We start from the raw sequence: 16,149 nt of genomic DNA, 5'->3' as shown, positions 1-16,149 counted from the left end.
CGAGGTTTAAGTTAAGGCTGCCGTCTCAATTTGGCTATCTTACGCATGCCAGGATTCATGGTTCTTAGGCGTTCCTTTTAAACCTCTCCAAGTATATAATTTCTTAATGTTAAATTTCGTTAGAGCAACCACAGTGTATTTCACCACTAATCAAGCAACCTTTATTATTAAGAATTTATTATGCACATCTAAAGCATCTGATTTGAAGGAGAAGTAATATCTTTATGTAAAAGATACAGTTTGAAAAATTAATGGTATGATACACAATTTCTCTGATGCTGTTGAAATAGAATAAATTCCAAAACAGAGGAGGTTCCAAATTCTGAATCATCCAATTATTGTGCTGCTAAACTTCATAAGATTACAGATGATTTGTTTGTTTCCACGACCAATCATATTACGGATAGACATACATTATTAATATATACTTATACCAGAAAGGTGGTGGCACATTTTAGCGAGACCTTCATACAGAGCAGTAAACTCTCCCACATTCTACCCACTCTCTAGATTTGGCAGGGTTGGTGGCTGGTATAACAGATTTTGGTAGCAAGTCATGCCATTGTGGCCCTTCCACAACTATTTAGTAAAATATGTCATCCCACTCAGTGTCATTGAAACTAGATGTAGTCGGTGACTGGCTTCAGTGTGCATGTCAGTGACTACCTACTGGAAGTTCTACCTGTCAGTCACTAAAGGCAACCCCACTGGGAGGTGTTTGCTCTGCTTAGGACTGCCAAACTGGGCTCTGATAAACAGAGTGCTGGTTTCCAGAAGGAAAGCACTCCCTGCCTTTTGTACAGTCTAACTCGGCTATATGGACAGCAGCCGATGCAGTCCATAGAACCCGGGGTTTGAACACCCGCAATGAAACGGTAGCATCTGCACATGCGCTGGTTCTGGCAGCTTCCAGATGTATTGCTCAAGTGCCAGGACCTGGCTGTCTCCTTCTCTCCTCTCTGGGAACGGGGGCAGCAGCAGCCACCCTACTAAATGTAAGAAGCAGTCAACGCTGGAAGGTGCCCAGTTGTTTTAATATATTACTGTATTATGCTCACATGCATTAGGACAACAATAGACACTGAAGTCATTTAACAGTCTAAGCATACATATTATACAACTAAGTGCTAGCAAATGTTCTTCCTGACCAGACATTTTATGATATGAATGTCTCACAGTATAGAACGTAGAACCCATAAATCAATCAAACAGTCTGTGGGAATGAAAATTCTTCATATACAAACCCCTGTCCAATACCCACCTTCATATGTGTAATAATTCTCCTGAAATAAAAGGCGGAGTGGCTCTACTACACAGCATCTAGCCCTATCTAAGGAGGCCCTAACATAAAGGTGAGTCACTCTACCACTGCTCTGCTTCACAGCATCTAGCCTTATTTAAGGGGGTCCTGGCATAAAGGGGAGTTTCTCTACCACTACTCTGCTTCACAGCATCTAGCATTATCTAAATGGTCCCTGACATAAAGGGGACTGGCTCTACCATTGCTCTACTTCCTAGCATCTAACCCTATCTAAATGGGCCTTGACCTAAAGGGGATTGGCTCTACCATTGCCCTGCTTCACAGCATCTAGCCCTATCTAACGGGGCCCTGACATAAAAGGGAGTGACTCTACCACTGCTCTGCTTCACAGCATCTAGTCCTATTTAATGGGGTCCTGGAATAAAGGGGAGTTGCTCTACCACTGCTCTGCTTCACAGCATCTAGCATTATCTAAAGGGTAATCAATAGTATGAGGGAAAGGAGGGAGAGGGATAAGTTCCGCACTGATATGTCCTTTTGTTCGCCTTTTATAGGATATATCTGCGTTCTCTCATTTGTTTTTATCTTGAATTGACCATTTTATTCAAAAAGGAGAGAAAAAGTGGTGCTACCCTTCTCTAAATTTTAGATATACACAAAAAATGGGGAGGGAACAGTAGAGATTAGGTGGGTGCACTCTGCAGATCGCTATGTATGGCGTCCAACTGATTATACACGCTTAAAATTTAACTTTTATTTAAAATGCTTTTAAAAGACAAAGAGTATGCTAATTACTGATTCTCATTAGAACAAATACATAGAAGTGCATAAAGTTTAGAAAGGTGATTAAAAAGATTGTGATGTAGAGGCTCAATTGATTTATATGTGTTTCTGTCTCGTAATATTTCCTTGTCCGCTTAGGGAGAGGAATTTTTATTTGTTAAATATATATTTCTCTGACCGAAATACTTTTGCTCCAACCAAGTATTTTACCTTCTTTGGCTATCAGTTCGATATTTTATTATTTTGAGAACCCGTGGGCTCTTCAGGTCTTTATACACTCTGGTTTTATTACATGTATATGTGGATAGTGTGCACTTATTCCACTATATAGATATATGACGGTTGGGTTATATCGGTAGTACACACTAACCAATCTTTCTTTGAATTATCAATTCGAACACTGGGTGATAGTCTCACTATATACACACTTTATCGCATTGTACCACCCAACTTTATGGTAAGTGCTGACAGTGTATTTATACAATCTACACCCTTGTAGAGGGTCACTGATTGATCTTTCCAGACATTTATTACACTTCAGTATAGACTCTCATGTGGGTGCTTCCAAATATATGTGTGTTTTAGTGAACGTTATGACGGATATACATTATCCAATCCTGGCTCATCCAATCGTATTGTATTATGTCACAATTTGTTGGTTTTATTTGCCAATAAGTGTTGGTGGTGAGTACACACCTTCCAATCTTAATTGATCCAATATATTTATCTGTGTACATACAATTCTCAGATATTTTTTGGATGAGTGTGTTATTTGGGATACGTTCTAAGTCATCCAGTTATTCATACTTTATAGCAATTCATTGCCTTGGCTGTTTAACGGGTTCAATCGTGCGTACACACCGTTCAATTTCACCAATAAAGTTTTTTATGTATTTCTACAATTTTTTGTCAGTATATTTAGTCATATGTACATGTAAAGTCAGTGGTCGGAGCATTAGTAACTGTATACAGTGCCTGCGATATTCTGAAGATACATTCCACAGCACCTTATTTATTATTTGTGACCCGTGCGGTTGGTTACCGCTACATGTGCTATTATATTTAGCGGTCACTTTTATCGGCTGATATGTGGATCTTTTATCCCATATAGTGCAGATCATATGCACTTAACACTTTATTGGGATAAGGAACAGCGCTATACATGCATGTCGGGCAAAATAGCCATTAGCCACGTGCTGTATGCACTGAACAAACGCTGGCCGCTCCCTTCAATGTTAGCGCTGCGGCACCAGCGTGTGTGTCAGGCCCCTGTGTATTCAGTAAGATCTTTAACGGGTTCAATAGTGCGTACACATCATCCAATTTCACCAATAAGGTCTTTTATATTCCTACAGTTTCTTGGTTTTATTGTCAATATATTTAATCACATGTACATGTAAAGTCAGTGGTCGGAGCATTAATAACTATATACAGTGCCTGCAATAGTCTAGAGAAACGTTTCACAGCACCTGTTTATTATTTTGTGACCCGTGTGGTTAATTGCCGCTACATATGCTATTATGTTTAGCGGTCACTCTTACAGGTCAGCATGTGGATCTTTTAACCCATATAGTGCAGATCATATGCACTTTAAACTTTATTGGGATAAAGGGCAGCGCTACATATGCACGTCAGGCAAAAATAGCCATTAGCCGCGTGCTGTGTGCACTGAACAAACGCTGGCCGCTTCCTTCAGTGTCGGCACTGCGGCACCAGCGTATAGGTTAGGCTCCTGTATAGTCAGTATAATCTTTCTATATGAGACAGTACATAATCACAACATTAATTTCGGTAGTAATCCTATGTTTGGTGAGCTAGTCTACATCACGCGCCTATTTGCATTTCAGCCCAGAGGAAGCCGGCACAGCCAGTGAAATGCGCATAGGCGCGTGATGTAGACTAGCTCACCAAACATAGGAATACTACCTAATTAATGTTGTGATTATGTACTGTCTCATATAGAAAGATTATACTGACTATACAGGAGCCTAACCTATACGCTGGTGCCGCAGTGCCGACACTGAAGGAAGCGGCCAGCGTTTGTTCAGTGCACACAGCACGCGGCTAATGGCTATTTTTGCCTGACGTGCATATGTAGCGCTGCCCTTTATCCAAATAAAGTTTAAAGTGCATATGATCTGCACTATATGGGTTAAAAGATCCACATGCTGACCTGTAAGAGTGACCGCTAAACATAATAGCATATGTAGCGGCAATTAACCGCACGGGTCACAAAATAATAAACAGGTGCTGTGAAACGTTTCTATAGACTATTGCAGGCACTGTATATAGTTATTAATGCTCCGACCACTGACTTTACATGTACATGTGATTAAATATATTGACAATAAAACCAAGAAACTGTAGGAATATAAAAGACCTTATTGGTGAAATTGGATGATGTGTACGCACTATTGAACCCGTTAAAGATCTTACTGAATACAAAGGGTCTGACACACACGCTGGTGCCGCAGCGCTAACATTGAAGGGAGCGGCCAGCGTTTGTTCAGCGCATACAGCACGTGGCTAATGGCTATTTTGCCCGACATGCATGTATAGCGCTGTTCCTTATCCCAATAAAGTGTTAAGTGCATATGATCTGCACTATATGGGATAAAAGATCCACATATCAGCCGATAAAAGTGACCGCTAAATATAATAGCACATGTAGCGGTAACCAACCGCACGGGTCACAAATAATAAATAAGGTGCTGTGGAATGTATCTTCAGAATATCGCAGGCACTGTATACAGTTACTAATGCTCCGACCACTGACTTTACATGTACATATGACTAAATATAATGACAAAAAATTGTAGAAATACATAAAAAACTTTATTGGTGAAATTGAACGGTGTGTACGCACGATTGAACCCGTTAAACAGCCAAGGCAATAAATTGCTATAAAGTATGAATAACTGGATGACTTAGAACGTATCCCAAATAAAACACTCATCCAAAAAATATCTGAGAATTGTATGTACACAGATAACTATATTGGATCAATTAAGATTGGAAGGTGTGTACTCACCACCAACACTTATTGGCAAATAAAACCAACAAATTGTGACATAATACAATACGATTGGATGAGCCAGGATTGGATAATGTATATCCGTCATAACGTTCACTAAAACACACATATATTTGGAAGCACCCACATGAGAGTCTATACTGAAGTGTAATAAATGTCTGGAAAGATCAATCAGTGACCATTTACAAGGGTGTAGATTGTATAAATACACTGTCAGCACTTACCATAAAGTTGGGTGGTACAATGCGATAAAGTGTGTATATAGTGAGACTATCACCCAGTGTTCGAATTGATAATTCAAAGGAAGATTGGTTAGTGTGTACTACCGATATAACCCAACCGTCATATATCTATATAGTGGAATAAGTGCACACTATCCACATATACATGTAATAAAACCTGAAGAGCCCACGGGTTCTCAAAATAATAAAATATCGAACTGATAGCCAAAGAAGGTAAAATACTTGGTTGGAACAAAAGTATTTCGGTCAGAAAAATATATATTTAACAAATAAAAATTCCTCTCCCTAAGCGGACAAGGAAATATTACGAGACAGAAACACATATAAATCAATTGAGCCTCTACATCACGATCTTTTTAATCACCTGAAGAGCCCACGGGTTCTCAAAATAATAAAATATCGAACTGATAGCCAAAGAAGGTAAAATACTTGGTTGGAGCAAAAGTATTTCGGTCAGAAAAATATATATTTAACAAATAAAAATTCCTCTCCCTAAGCGGACAAGGAAATATTACGAGACAGAAACACATATAAATCAATTGAGCCTCTACATCACAATCTTTTTAATCACCTTTCTAAACTTTATGCACTTCTATGTATTTGTTCTAATGAGAATCAGTAATTAGCATACTCTTTCTCTTTTAAAAGCATATTAAATAAGAGTTAAATTTTAAGCGTGTATAATCAGTTGGACGCCATACATAGCGATCTGCAGAGTGCACCCACCTAATCTCTACTGTTCCCTCCCCATTTTTTGTGATTATCTAAAGGGTCCCTGACATAAAGGGGACTGGCTCTACCATTGCTCCACTTCCCAGCATCTAACCCTATCTAAATGGGCCTTGACCTAAAGGGGAATGGCTCTACCATTGCCCTGCTTCACAGCATCTAGCCCTATCTAACAGGGCCCTGACATAAATGGGAGTTGCTCTACCATTGCTCTGCTTCGCAGCATCTAGCCCTATCTAAGGGGGCTCTGGCATAAGGGGGGATGGCTCTACAATTCCCCTACTTCCCATCATCGAGTCCTATCTAAAAGTACCCTGACATAAAAAAGTAAGGCTCTACCATTGCTCTGCTTTACAGCATCTAGTCCTTTCTAAGGGGGAACCTGGCATAAAGGAGAGTGTGTGTGTATTTCCTGCAAGGATGCAAAATGAGTATTAAAAAATAACATAATGGCAAAACATATTGGCATTATACTTAATTTTTGTAACTTCAATTTCATCTGGCTTAGTACCAAGGGACTGGTGAATAGCACAAATTGTACCATTATTTATAAAGGGAAACAAAACACATACAGAAAATTATAGACCTGTAAGTCTTACATCAATAGTCAGGAAACTATTGGAGGATATAGTAAGGGATTGCATTCATATAGTGTCCAATAAGATTATTACTGGGAACCAGCATAGATTTGTGAGGAAGTCATGTCATACTAACTTAATTAGTTTATATGAGGAAGTCAGTGGGAACCTAGATCGAGGCAACACAGGATGTGGTCTACTACAGTAGATTTTGTTAAGGCCTTTGATACAGTGCTTCAAAGGAGGTTGATCCACAAAATGAAGGAACTACGTCTAGGAAATTAAATCTGAACTTGGGTCAAAGATTCGCTAGGGAACATGGAACTACTCCCATAGTGCAGTATCTCTTTTTTTAAATTAATTTTTATTTTTTATTTTTCAACACCACGTGCCAAAGTAAGAGGTCAATCTCACCGCAATACAAAGCACATAAAAACTTGGCATCGATCCACTTTACACAGGGATTAAAAATCACATACATAAGTGGGCGGTATGACTTCGCCGCAGTACAAGCATTTAACGGGTATAGTGCAATTGCTGTAAAAAAAAGGACCCAGTCACAGAGCTTCTGCTGACTTGCTTCTGTTCTCACAAACACTAGGTCATGCCCCGCAAGGGAAGAGAATAGAAGCAAGTCAGCAGAAGCTCTTTGACCGGGTCCTTTTTTTTTTACGGCACTATACTATAATAAATGCTTGTACTGCGGTGAAGTCATACCGCCCACCCCGGTAAGTGATTTTTAATCCCTGTGTAAGGTGGAATGAAGACAATTTTTTTATGTGATTTGTATTGCGGTGAGATTGACCGCTTACTTTGGCACGTGGTGTTTGAAAATAAAAAATCCTTTCAAAAAAGATACTGCACTATGGGAGCGCCCCTTCTTCTTTTGTTTTTCTAGAATTTTGCCTTTGGGATAAGGTCCTAAAGGGAAGACACCAATCCTGTGATAAGGATAAAAGTGCAGAGAGGACATACTTTCAATCAAAGCACCTCCCGATATACCTTGGGACTTGTAGATGAACAAAGGGAACTTGATAATTGGTGAACAAACAGATTAAGTGTTTCTCTTTTTCTCTCTCTCTATATATATTTACACAGTGTGTATATATTTACAGCATTTGTATAATATATACATTCTGTGAGTACCCAAGTATATAACTGGAAAAGAAAAAGGTGTTCCAATTATCCCTGTGCGACCCCTTACAGTTTATAACATGAGAGTGCGCTTGGTCACAAAGCTTACAGCTAGGCCCTAAGATGTGAAAGTGATTAAACTGAGCTGCCAAAGCCTAATAAGAGGAGGAACACGCTGCTCCTACACATGCAAAGTGTTCTCATCATGTGGTCATCCAGGTTCCCAGTGTGTGAGCTCAGAGCAACTTGGAAGTTTAAGCCATCCAAACAGGATATATGCCTTGTGAAAATCCTTTATTCACATCGGTTTCCTGACAGATGTAGGAGAGAAATGGAAATATTTCATATCCAATTCTAAGGCTGAATCAGTATTAAGGGAAGAACAGCTCAAATCTAAAATGAAAACTAATTATATTTTGGCTCTGGTATTAGACTACTTACTGATCGTGTGGAAAATGATTATTATATTTGCTGTGTGTCTGTAACACATATATTTATAGAGTTACCACTCTTGGCCAGTCTCCGCTTGGCCTCCTTTAGAAGACATATGGATTGGATGAAGTTCAAGTCTGATGTGGTCAGACACAAGTATCCAAATAAATAATTTCTGCAAATGCTCAGTCTCTGCTCGTCTCATTCAAGCCTCAGATTTTCACCTCTTCTACTTTACTAGCATACATTTTTCATAAAGAGGGAGTGCAGCCAGGATGTGAAAGGTTGACACGTTGCCACTTGAAAGACAGACATTCACAAGCACACAGGAGCTTTATTACTGAAGCCTTGTTTGGTGGATACTGTATGTGTTCTCAGCAACACAAAAATAACTTGTTGCTCTGCTTTTACACGGGCTTCATGTTGGAATGGGATCACATGATGTTTGCTGAAAACCTATCAGGCACATTATGTACTTTTTCATAATCATGTAAGCTCTGACTAATCGTTATTTAAGTGAAGAGTCTCTTTATGTTATCAAGCGCATCCAACTTCATAAACGACTCTCCAAGGTTCTCCTTCGCAGCTAAGGTGACGAACCCTGGACAGTACAGCACAGCTACTTACAAGTGAACCACTGTTTTGAAATCCGTGATGACTTATTCACTCTGAGGCTGGCAGTGGGGTATTTGAAAATCATGTTTTAAGTGGAATAAGCAGCTCAATATTTGTTTATAATGCTTATGCTTTGGTAACACCATCTCAGGATGTGATAACTTGACGTAGAAAACAGGCCGGGATTTGTGTCCTCTGATAAACTACTGTAGCTGAAGCTTAATAACTAATGTATGGGCCAATGCTTCCTCTTGCCCCCTTAGCTACAATGTGCTAGCCAGCCCATGTACATCTGCTATATAAGCGATGAAAGACTTATGGGTACTATAAGGATACCGCAGTAGCAGAAAACAAAGTACAGCATGTGGGCGATTCAGAACCGCTCAGTGCGGGACAAATTTGTTCCCTGTCTGATGTCTGTGGGGTTTGCGCATGCATGGGGGTGGTTACAGCAACTACTGTTAATGAATTTAAATCAAAACTGGATACATTTTTGGCCACTAAGGGAATCCTATAGATATGACTTACTCAAGTCAGTACAGGTAGAGTATCCCGTATCCAAATATCCGTTATTCGAATTATTCAGAAAATCATACATTCCAGAAAGTGGACAATTTTTTATTTTTTTTTTGGCAAGGGATTCTAATGTACAAAGCCCTTGATCAATATCTTGGTTGGACCATTGGCTCTCTACCACTTCTCTAATAGCGTCCCAGTAATTTCTACTTCTCATTATTTTGCACTAATGTCCCATACACACTAGACAATGTGCTGAAATATATTGTTGAACAATTCCCCTTGCAGTTTTCAGTGAACTAGACAAACAATATTGTGCATGCACACTGAACAATATGCGAATGACGAACCATCTAGCTAGAGTCTAGTAATATGCACCTTTTTGTGAACGACAGCTAAAATTGAGCTGCATGTACAGATGACAAAAACCCTCGTTAATGACCTGCGGGAGTGCGCATCGTTTGTTTGCTGCATAAACACTGGCCAATATTTTGAACAATATCACTAAGAAGGGCCAACATTAGCTATATTGTTCAAAAATTGTCCAAGTGTGTACGCACCCTTAGTCTTTTCAGATGGGTTTTTCCCGAACAGCCTGGTCACCATATATTTCCTCAACTCATTCTGTGTCTTTTTTTACCTTTTTTCTCTTTTGTCCTTTCATCTTCTTCCTCATACATACATTTTTACAAATCAATTTGTTTGGTGTTAATAATATACTTCTCTATACCCTGTTATCATTACAAAATTATATTGTTTTCGAAAAACAGTGATACGGGAATGTATTAAACAGTAATATATTACTTTCATTCTGCTGGTGACTATTATCTGACAACTATAAAATTACTAATGGATAACGGTTTTCTGAGAGCACTGCTGGGATGAAGACCTGGATTCACTGGGTGGATTGCAGGTGACAGCCCCACCGGTGGGCTGTCACTAGCGCATGTTAGGTGCGCTAGTAATACATTGGGGAAAACGTAATCCCCCGAGTTAACTAGCGTTAAGTGCATTTCTTCACTTAACGCTAGTTCAAACATCTGCCCCACTGTATCATGAAGCTACACCTGTGTGTCCAGACACGAAAACTATTATTTACATCATACAGATGTGTCCTCATACATCTATTCTCCATGCATGATACATATAACGCATGAGTGCCGTGTGACAGTGTAGCGCCATGCGTCTTTACGTTAGGCTTCTTCTATTAAATGGCATCTTCTTTGCAAAACTGCACACGAAATGCTGCATTACAGTGTTTTCCACACAGAATATAGGCATGCCACATAACATTTTAATCAGCAGAAATAAGACATTTTTATCAAGATAAAGATGCAAAAAGATTCCCGGCACTACTAGAAGGGCTGGTTAACACAAAAGAAGGATAGATGTACAGTATATGTACCCATCTGTACTGAAAGTTCCAAAGTATCCAAAATAAATATTACTGAATAACTACAGCTGACATAACGTCATACACACAGACATGATTAGCAAGAGCTACAGATATTATATAAGGGTGCTAATAAACGGAAAAACAAGGAGGGACAAAGCGTTTGGGGGAAAAAATAGGGGTTTATTTTAAATGTGAACCTTAGAAAAAACAGAAAAAAGTCCCTATTTCGGGCCATAACACATGGGATCCGGGATAGGTATGCGGTGCCATGTGTTATAGTGGCTCAGAGGGCTGCTTATCAGGAATAATGCCACGCATGTCTGAGGCACACAAATCACAGTTTCTGAAAAGTGCCGTCTATCTTGGCTAATGGAATAGCCTCAGTGAATCCATTAACCATGGTAAATTACCGTGGTTATTTGGATACCAGCCATTGTGCTTAAAAATAGGGACAAATAATTGGGATGGCCTTGTAAATATAGATAGGAAACATATATGGATGACATAGTGTCAATGGCCTGTTGTTTTATCCATATTAACTTAGTATATAGAATCAAGATATCTGGGTAGCAGTTACCATACTTGTTTTATATTACTTGAGTACCTGATATGACTGTTAAACATGTAGGAAGTGCTTACCCAGTGCGTTTCGTGATGGTTCCCAGCGTCATTGGCTGCTTTATTTGCACCAGTGGTAGTACCACAGTCAAACTGGGGAGTGGCGAAAGTCGTGGGTTTCCTGGGTTGTTATTGGTGAAATTATTATAATTGTCTTGACTGTTAAGTTTACCTGTAGACATCAAAACAACATATAAATGTTAATAACCTGCAATCTATTAGATACATGTATGTATATGTAAACTTACATGGATAAACAACATCTTGCAGAAACATATTTACAGTTTTCCAACAACAAATTTTAGAAATAAATAAATAACTAAAATCCAAACCTCAAGTGAAACCAGGGCCAGAGTAATGAAGGAAGTGATACAGATACACAGAAACATTGAATTTGAGGCAGGTAGGTACTGCAGCATGCGTTCAGGGGGGGGGGGGGGGGATTATTATTTCAACCTATTTTCCAGATTCAGATTCAAATCTAAATTTATAATAAATCCTATGTTAAACCAGTACCATGTATGACTGTAATGTCAGATGATTGAGAGAAGTTAGGAATGCGTAACTGACAGCCAGCAGCCCTGCTCTTAGGAGATGTAAATCTTTGATTGGCTGTATCTGTGCAATGAGATAGACTGTCCTGTGCATACATTTTGAATCAAATCAACTTTATCGAATCGAATCAACTTTATTGGCCATGTATGCCTGCGCACACTAGGAATTTTTTGTGGATTACAGTGCAGCATCAAGCAGGGATGAGGGGGTGGGGGGACATTGCATACATTACATTAAGACATTACATGCAGGGGCCACATGCCCGCCGAGCTGCACAGCACCTAGGCAGCCATCAGCGGCGCCACTGGTCATTGCAGCAGCCAGTTGGGTAACAATATAAGCAGGGACAGTACGGTTATCACGCGGCAACACCTACCCACCGAGCTGCACAGCGCCTAGGCAGCCATCAGCGGCGCCACTGGTCGTTGCAGCAGCCAGGTGGGTAACAATATAAGCAGGGAGAGTACAGTTTATCACACAGAACACATACTCGCCAAGCTGCACAGCACCTAGGCATCCATCCATTTCACTGTGATTATTGTAAAGAGAAACAATGATACCAGTTAAAACTCATTGGTGTTGAGTGGGGCTGATCTACCTGAATCTGGGCATGATACAGAATGACTGCAGCAATAGTGTAGGAGGACACATCTGTAGGCTCCCTCTTACAGAAAGCATACTCTTTATTCACCATAGCTGATTGTAAAATTAATTATCTGCCATTTAGCATTAGCCATTACCATAAAATCTATGTGTATTTGGAAAACATGTTCAAGTGTGTTAAACCACAGGAGTGACAATTTGCTTGTATATGAAACTTGATATGTAAGGGGGCAGATGTAGTAATCTTTCTCTAACGCTGGTTATTTCACGTTTCCCACTTCTCCTACCATAACGTTGAGAAGAAGGGACTGTTTTCACCCTTATGTATTATCTTGTAATTAGTGAGTAACGATAATCGTTAACTCACCTCTTTTCCTTGTTTTTTTTTTTAAAGAGCATGTAATTGTCTGTTTGTGTTCTCCCTCAGCATTTGGACTGTTCACCGATGGGGGCAGATGTATTATAGCAGGAAGGGACACCGACAAGATGTATTAACATCTTGTTTGCCAAAGTGGGGGGAGCACAAACTCCCCCCATCCAGCAAGGTCCCCCTCCTGGAGACAGCGTGTCATTTCAGACTGACGCGCTGTCTCTGCCTGGCAGGGCAGCTCACTGGGCATGCGCAAGACGTTGTGATTATTGCGAGATCATGAGCGCTGGCCGGAGCCAGCAGCAGGGCTACTGTTGTCTCTGCAGTGGGGATAAGATAACTCTAGCCCTGGGCTGGCGTAGCGGCTAATTTGCGGCAAAGCCACTGATAGCTGGGGTGATTGAAGGGGACAACCGAGCGTTATTAGGTGGTCTGTCCCTAGCGCACGTAAGTTGTGCTGTTCAAACATTAACTAGTGTTAAGTTTAGCATATGCACTTAACGCTAGTTCATACATCTGTCCCACGGTGTGATGTTCTAACATACAGTACATAAGTCATGTCTACAATGGAAGCTCCTGTTCTGAATATGCTCAGTAAGATTCCAATCCTAAAAAGCATATGTAGTGACCTCAAAATTATAGAATAAGTACATAAAAATGGTTAGACTGTTTTTCTAGATGCACATTGATGAGACAAAGTTTAATAACTAACAAAAATAGCTGCAACATAATACAATACTGACATAGAGGTAGAAGTCGAACTACACCATCAAGCTATCTCTGACTCAACATTTCATTAAAACTAAAGAAAACATAAAATAGGATTTAGCCAGGATTAATTCAATATTTAAATGACATGAGAGGGAAAAAAACTCTGTTTTCTAAACAAAGTAACAGTGTTTAACTTTTGAGCATTAAACATGGATGCTGTCTTTCTGAAGAACTATTGCGCTTTCAATTGTTACACACTCTCGACCTCTCAGTCCCCAGACAGAAGAGGAAATGAGCTACAAATTACACAGGCTGGAGGAAAAGAAAAGCACAGAAAAGAAAGAAAAAGGAAAGAAGCGGAAAGAAAAAAGCACTGAATGAGCCTGTTTGTCATAAAATCATAGTACTCTAAATAGTCAAAAATAGTGAGTGAAGGAGTTTAGATCATTAACTTGTTTTGGGGTTTTCAATAACGCTGTAAGATGTTGTCTTTTGTCTTTATACAAAAAGGAGACATATTGGGAATTAAGTTCCTAAATAACCAATGCATTCTTCAATGCATATTACAGAAATCCCAGGCCTGATCCGCACAATCCAAGCTTCAAGAGGGTTCTTAAAATTTCAAAACAACTACACCCCCAGTGCAGCCACCTCTTTATAAGGAAGAATAACAGCATAGAAATGGGAGTTCTCACAGGAAGCTGCCCGAAATACCATAAAGGAACTTGAAATTGAAAGAAAGCAGCGAAAGAAAAAAGGAAAGACAGGAAAGATATCTTAATGAATTTGGGGCTTATAGAAAAAAAAAGTTTCAGTGGTTCAATTAAAAAAAAAATAAAGTTTTATAGAATTTACAATCAATAAATTGCAAACGTAATACATATTTACATATTGCATATGTAAATGAAATATCCAGTCTGCCAGTAATCAAACAGATTGCCAGAAAAGGTAAGGTCAGAGTTCAGGTTAAGGAAGACAAGTGATCCACAAGAAAAATGTTGCACTGTAGCAGCATAATTACTATTTAAATACTGGTGTGATAGTATACATTACTTACATGTAAGTATGTGTAACTCCTTGGAAAACACACATAAAGTGTCTAAATTCCCAAGTAAAAGTTTAACTATTTTAATAATGATGGTATGTTGGCGCTACACTTATTTGTTAATGATTTAGGTACAGGTGAAAGTTTAATAGTTTTCACGCACTTGTCTACAGTGCTTGTAAAGGATTCATTTGTCCTAGGACCCCGGGAGCAAAAGCAAATAGTAACTGCTGCACACAGGAGAGAGAAGCCTACATAAATTCTTTTAAAATTACAACAATTCTGCAATTACTTGTATAACCAGAGGATGATTGCAGGTAATTGCGATGGTTACAATGTTATTATAATGTAGTACAGGAAATCGTAGGAAATTTACTAGCCCACAGAAAGTTTAATTCAGGTAAAAAAGAGTTTTTATATATGCAGAAAAGCAGGTTATTCGTACAGTGGATAATATGTCTACTTGCCAGGTGTACAGGAGGTTGGGAGCAAAAGATGCAATTCACTGCAGTTGACAGTTCTACTTCCTGAAGCAAACTCTTCCAGAAGGCATAAGATTACCATGGCGAAGGCCAAATTGCAGTGGAATTTCATGGTAATTTGCTCTTCTTCTGTTGTAATTGTATGTATAGTATTGTTAAAAAAAAAAAAAAGTGCCAACTGTAATGGGACAGACATCAATGCCAGTAGATGACACTATTAAATATATTAACTACTAAGTAAATGCTTTGCTTTTATATACTACTCAAAACACAACTTTCTTGTGCTGGGTACACAACTAAAAGGTATATTTGTCCAATCTGGCCTGTTGAAATGACAACATGGTAAGGAATGGAAGCAGTGGACTTCCGGTGGGCGGAGCATCACGATGGCCGCATTTTAAACCACTCTCCATCTTCCTTATCTAACATCCTCCTTTCAACCCCCTCTAAAAGAAAAAAAGTATATTATCTTTGGATGGAGGATAGCTTGACCCATCTAACAAGGCATTTATTGTGAATATAGGAGCTGTATATCAACCGGAGTCCGGCCTGCACGCTTTGAAGCCTACCTCACAGGAGGCGAAGGGGACGCCATTACAGCTGACTTCTAAAGCAACCTCCTTTACCTGCTACAAACCCCCCCCCCCCCTCTTCCTCACTCTCCTACAGCTTCCGAAAGAAGTTACCCCAGACCTGCATAAATTGTTTGCTTGCCCCGGTGTCGCGCTGCTGAAGACCTCCCGTCTGCTCTCTCAGACATGCAGTCGGCGGTGACCGCTGCCCTCCCGTGGGGATGCTGGCGCTGTCAGCCACCTGACCCTGTACACGCGACTGCTTGCCTCTGCCACTGCACAACATCCTCAGGGGAAGCCTGACTTCACTCTGCACAGACTAACAGCTTTACTACCCCACTGTGGTTGCTGGAGCATCCCTCCTGTGGCTGCACGGAGATCTCTTGACCTTGTGGATGGCTATACACTGATTGAGCCCATACAGACGCGGGCATCGTGACTAAAGGGGCTGGTGTGATTACTGGACCTCTGCT

General features: G+C 39.8%; 1 protein-coding gene across 4 annotated transcripts in view; it reads right to left on the bottom strand.

Annotated features, from left to right (window-relative positions):
* Positions 1–16,149, bottom strand: part of BCAS3 (BCAS3 microtubule associated cell migration factor) — a 1,098,472-nt gene that overhangs the window by 611,705 nt on the left and 470,618 nt on the right. For all 4 annotated transcript variants that reach the window (XM_083173740.1, XM_083173742.1, XM_083173743.1 and 1 more), the window contains exon 16: positions 11,360–11,510. In XM_083173740.1, coding sequence (XP_083029866.1) covers positions 11,360–11,510 — 151 coding nt within the window. The remainder of the gene's footprint in view (positions 1–11,359; positions 11,511–16,149) is intronic.

This window comes from Crinia signifera, chromosome 2 (assembly GCF_055691185.1).
Source record: "Crinia signifera chromosome 2, ASM5569118v1, whole genome shotgun sequence".
NCBI classification, from domain to species: Eukaryota; Metazoa; Chordata; class Amphibia; order Anura; family Myobatrachidae; genus Crinia; species Crinia signifera.
Note: the sequence above shows the minus strand (reverse complement) of the source record. Positions and strands in the feature narration are given on the sequence as shown.